General features: G+C 43.0%; 1 protein-coding gene across 1 annotated transcript; it reads right to left on the bottom strand.

The window, feature by feature from the left end:
* Positions 1–66: 66 nt before the first annotated feature.
* LOC147871066 (uncharacterized) lies at positions 67–3995 on the bottom strand. Its single transcript, XM_087341320.1, has 2 exons — positions 2907–3995; positions 67–1428 (listed from the first exon to the last, which is right to left on the bottom strand). The coding sequence occupies exon 2, from the start codon at positions 1339–1341 to the stop codon at positions 67–69; it is 1275 nt and encodes a 424-aa protein (XP_087197446.1). The 5' UTR covers positions 1342–1428; positions 2907–3995.
* Between the last annotated feature and the right edge of the window lie 1913 nt (positions 3996–5908).

Consider the following 5908-nt stretch of genomic DNA (forward strand, 5'->3'; position numbering starts at 1 on the left):
TTTACACTTAAGCCCCTCCACATTCCAGAATCCTACCCTTAACAAACCTGCCACACTAACGCGGGCCTATGTTGAGCCACTTCTAACCCTCGCTCCTCCACCTCCTCCTCCTCCCTCCCTGCCGGACACGTCACTCGGCTTCGTGAGCCAGCTCCTCAGGTTGTATTGCCTGCAGACCCTCTCACTCCGTGGTTCCGTTGTCAAGCCGTTGTCCTCCGCGCGGTCAGCTGGCCTCGCCCGCCTCGCAGAGGCTGCACCTCCCTGCGGCGTTAACTTTATAACTTGCGACGCGGTGTCCGTCCTCACCCTGCAGCCCAACCCAGCGTGCATAGTTTCGGTCGGTTTTTCCCGTGTAACGGTGCTCCTTTGCAGGGTATTGGCATCCGATCCACTGCTACCCGTTTTCCGAGGAGTCCTTCCCTCGGCGCTAGCCGACCTTCTGACCGCAGGGGTGTCCACCCCGCTGTCCCGCGTTTCCAATTGCATGTTCCTTGAAAGGTATTCCAGGGCGTAGGCCCGCCCGTCCACCACCAGTTTATCCTTCTTCAAAAAAGCTCTGTGCCCTCTCCTCTTAGCATCTCGTAAATAGGGAATCAGCTCCCTCCTACACTTTCTTATTTCTGGAGCAAAATCCTCGTCTACACTTAATGTGGAGCCACTCAGGTGCTTAGTGTTCCGGAGTACCTCTAGCTTAGAAGCGAACGTGGTAAATTTCACCAATATCGGGCGCTCACCTCTGCTTCGACCCAACCGGCCTACGTAATCGATGTTCCCTCTCGGGATCTCTAGTTTCATCGTTTCCTTGAGGAACTTGCATACCGTATCCAGCGTGTCGAAGTAGCCCTCCTCTCTTTTCTCCACCAACCCGAATATAAGGATATTGTTCTTCCGATTCCCTTCTTCCAGCTGCCTAGCTTTATCGTCCATCCTCTGCTGCCGTTCCTCCCACTCTTTCACTACCCGGGTTATCTTCTTGTAATCCCTGATCACTTCATTTATTGACGCGCTTAGCGTCTCCAATTTCGGTCCTAAGTCCTTCGTCCCATTCCTCAAGTCACCTATTTCCTGGTTGTGCTTCTCCAAAAGCTCCTTGATAGCTTTCGTCTCCCAAGCTTGGCTTTTAACATGGGATAATATCTGGTCGATCTTGTCCTGTTCGGTTGGCGGCCCCGGGTTTAGTTCCACTCCTCCAATCACCAGAAGAGTCGCTACTACCAGACCCAGGAACCACGTCTGTTGCCCTGCCAACTCAACTTTCCGGCTCCCTTCTGCGTGAATCCTCGCTTTCCTGGCTGCAAAAGCGCCAACTCTGGCCCTGTAACTTTCTAAGGTGACACCCATTGTTCCTTGAGCTGTAGAAACACGTCCGCTCGCCTCCGTAGCTAATGTAAGACTCTCAAAGGCATATATCTCCCGATCTGTAGGAAACTGAGATACACAACTCATGTCAGTTTGAGGTAACGTATATAACATCGTCATGTCAGAGTCACGTCCTTGTAAGTACAAGGGTTTGGAGGATAGTGACTTTTCAATGTTTCAAGGGTATTCGAAACTCACTTTTTCAAAGGCATATATCTCCCGATCTGTATGAATCTGAGAGACAAAACTTATGTCACTTTCGAGGTAACGTATATGTCATAGTCATGGCAGGGTCACGACAATGTAAGTACAAGGTGTTGGAAGATAGAGACCTTTTAATTCTTCAAGGGTATTCGAAAGTCAACTTAAAAAGGAATATATCTCCCGATCTGTAGGAATCTGAGAGACATAACTCATGTATTTTTTTTAAACTATATGTCATCGCCATGTCAGAGTCCTGTGAATGTAAGTCCAAGAGTTTGAAAATAGAGAACTTTTAATTTTTCAAGGTTATTCGAAATTCAATTTTTCATAGTCTTGACAAAGAATACTTTTAAATGGAGACTTTGCTGCATCATTTAATATCGGTCTATGTCCACTTTTGTGTCAGGTTTGTTTAGCTTTTTTTTCAACTTATATTATGTTTTCGTTGCGTCTGCTGATAAACAAGACTAATATTGCAACATTGAATATGTTCATGCCAAAATGACTCAAGTGCAAGGTTACCGTATTATAAAGTTTTTTCCGAAAAGAACTATTTTCAGCATTAAAAATAGTTTCGCAGATGAACTCCGAAGTCTAGCGGTCGGAAGTGGCACTTATACTTTAACACCAAGAAACCAACGTAGTTATTAAGTTTCTTTCATGCAACTGCATTATACATCTTGAGCAAAAGTTACATTACAATTTAAAAGAATTAATGATGTTTTATTTAGGTAAAGTACTCGAAAACAAATTTCTCTACAACCTTGGGCAAAAATTCAAATTTCCCAACGTACTTCTGGAGTTTCCAGGCTTTTCCCTAAAAGACGTGCAGATCCTATGAATTATTATTGGCGGATTACAATCGTAGGAAGCGTGCTTTTTGCTGTTCTGTATATGATGAAACGCATTCATCGACCGCTGCAGAACGTCCTTACCAAATAAGATTTGAGGAGCAGTCTCCTAGCAGTGTATTCAATATTATGTGGCATTCGCAGTTCAAGAGGATGAAGAATTCTTCGGGAACATACCGTGTTTACTGAAGAAACTACGTTTCATGAAAGTGGTTAGTAAACATTTCTAACCATGCGGGGATCAGAATCGCCCGGGTTCGTAGTTGAACATGATCACCGCTTTCCGAAACTGAACAGCTATAAACAAAAACTTTGATGTTGGACCACTGTTGTAAAGCAATCTATTTTCCAATACGTGGTCTGAATAAAAACCTTTTAAATCTATACTGTAATTTGCAGTCGCCCTTCAACGTTCGTGCCGCTTGATTTCAACTTTAGTCAAACGCCGCACACAGTTTTTATTAAAAAGCTGTTTATCAATCTCCTACTCACCACTCCTACGAGATGACCTCGAAGATACTTGTCTTCTTAGCGCATGGAGACCGCACGCATAAGAACAAAGACTGCAGACCAACCAAGTCCTCAGAATAGCAAATTATGAACGACACACGCAAAACAGTCAAACTGGGCACCAGAACAGCATTCAGCACAAGGCATACGTAAGAAACAGATGAGTCTTCACAGCCAATATGTCTTTTTAAGAAATGTAGACTATTTCACAAGAATAAAATGCACATCACTTGGCTTGTAAATCTTAATTTGTGGCAATGACATTAAAGAATCTATACACATCGCAGTATTGATCCCGAAGATTATAAATGTTACGAATAAAATCACAGATAATATCCAACTGACAACGAAATGACATAGTCAGCACATCATCAATATTATTAAATTAAAATTAAAACTGTTTTCGAAGGAATTGTGAATACCTTTCAGAAGTTTATTTGGCCATGTGTCGGACAGTTTCACTTGCAATGGTCAAATGAACATTAGTTCTTTCGTAACAGACCCTTTTATACATATCTGAAACTAAAGAAATTTTGTGATCTTGTTTCAGCTCAAAAGTTCCCTAACCAAACTCATGATTTTAATTTGGTTTTAATGCACGTTTACAATGAACCACGGTTAGCCCATGTTACATTTTGTGGCGACTTCAGTGGATACAAAACCAGTTACTTGTATCACCTAAACTGACAACAGTCTATTAGTCTTAACAAATTGCTTTACTGTAGTAATGATCTTCATGTATTCATTGAAAATAAGGACATAACGTGTTAAAACCTTTCATCTTGCGTATCATGTCATTAAATATGATTTATAATTAGGATCACACAGCAAATTAAATATTCAAAGTAAAATGTTTCGTAAACCAACTTCACAACTCTTCTTTAATATTGGCAATGGTTTCTCGAAAATCTCTCACTGTTTATGGAAGTCACAATCACACGCCACGTGTCAAATCCTGAGCCCCTATCGTCAACACCAATAACGGTGAACCAGCAGGCTTACATCCTACGGCCACAACCTGCGACAAGCGACTGTGACACTGCTCAGAACCGGCGAGCAACTGAGGGGAACGCGCATCGCGAACAGAGACACCGCGCACAGTTACGGGAATTGTCTGAAGATGAATAGGTCTCCGATTTAAGAAGTTTCAAAACGTCGCCGTGTAGAAAGAATATCACAACTGAAGATTTGTGTCTTCTGGGTTGTTGCGCTGTGTAGTCTGGTAGATGTTAACCAACGTTTCAGAGGTCATATTGCCTTCGTCATCAGGGCGATGATTCGTTGGTAAACATCTACCATACTACACGGCGCAACAACCCAGAAGGCAGAAATCTTCATACTCATCGCTCTGATGATGGCGGCAGTATGACCTCTGAAACGTTGGTTAACATCGACCAGACTACACAGCGTAACAACCCAGAAGACAGAAATTGTCATACTCATCGCCCTGATGATGGAGGCAGTATGACCTCTGAAACGTTGGTAAACATCTACCAGACTACACAGCACAACAACCCAGAAGACAGAAATCTTCATACTCTGATGACGGAGGCAGTATGACCTCTGAAACGTTGGTAAACATCTACCAGACTACACGGCGCAACAACCCAGAAGACAGAAATCTTCATACTCATCGCCCTGATGACGGAGGCAGTATGACCTCTGAAACGTTGGTTAACATCGACCAGACCACACAGCGCAACAACCCAGAAGACAGAAATCTTCATACTCACCGCTGTAAAAAGCTGAAATCTTACAATATCACACCTTCTTTAGGGCATTTATCCGATCGAGATACGCTTTTCATTTCATCATAACATATTTTAATTTCATCCATCCCTCATTCTACCCATGTTCACTATTTCGCTATTCTTTTACGTGCATATGACCCACTAACTTATTTTAATCGATCTTGTTTGAGAATGGTCCCCACCACAGTTACATGATCCTACTCCACTTTCCTTACAGGGTGTTAAAAAAATGGTATTTAGAACACATGACTGGCTCATTAATCGACGAATGAATAACGACCCCAAGGTCTGAAACTGGAGATACAGAGTTTTAACAGCCAATAACAAAGTACTTAATGACAAGGCAATCCAACGTAAGGGACAAGTAATCTTCACATAACTTTATGCGTGCGTGCGTGTGAAAATACGGTTAATGTAATTATTTACGCAGCTTCTTAGAAAGGGCCCAGCATGTTTCGATCCTAGTGGGTCAACTTCAGTGACATTTACTGATTATAAGAACGTGAACAGGAAGTTCTTCAATACCTTCATTTGTGCGACTTCCTTCGTGCCACATTTCTTTAGTGTTCTGTTTGACGATAGGTCCATACGAACAGGATCCTTCCATCTCTTTCTCGGACTGGGACCTGTTCATATACGTTCTTGGCAGATGATCCAGAAGTGGTTTGCCATTGCCTTCTTCTGTGTGTGAATGGAGTAATTGTTGGGATTCCACGGAGGAAAACTCCGTGTTGCCTAGACCACGGCCTTGCCCAACACAAGTTATAAATTAGGGCACCGCCGGGAATCAAACCCTAGGCCTCAGGATTACAAGGCCAGCGTTCTAACGGCTAGACGACCGTGCGACATACTAAAATAAAATTTCCAATACTTCACACCAGTAAAGTCGTCATTCGCAGATGGCTGTCTTCTGGGTTGTTGCGCTTTGTAGTCTGGTAGTAGTTCAACGACGTTTTCAGAGGTCCTTGCTGCCTCCATCATCACCATCATTATTTATACGAAGCACTATCCAGAAACAGAAGCACAGTTTGCATTTTCATAAGCCCTTGTTACGTAGTCAAAGTTTTCGTCTCTTTTGATTACCGACATCCCAGTCTGGCGCGTGCGGTCAGAAGGGCACTGAACACAAATATCCAGCCCTTGCATGGTACATATATGAAATATCGCCTGCTGCAACTTTTTACGGCCATATGTATGCATGATTGTGGGATGTGTTCGTATAACACATTCTCT

Source organism: Zootermopsis nevadensis, unplaced genomic scaffold, assembly GCF_977971745.1.
Source record: "Zootermopsis nevadensis isolate Lab colony 2312 unplaced genomic scaffold, Znev_1.0 Znev_ptg000068l, whole genome shotgun sequence".
Lineage (NCBI taxonomy): Eukaryota > Metazoa > Arthropoda > Insecta > Blattodea > Termopsidae > Zootermopsis > Zootermopsis nevadensis.

Bases quoted from the DNA above. Each gene is read 5' to 3' on its own strand.
- LOC147871066 (XM_087341320.1), bottom strand. From the start codon at position 1,341: ATGGGTGTCACCTTAGAAAGTTACAGGGCCAGAGTTGGCGCTTTTGCA.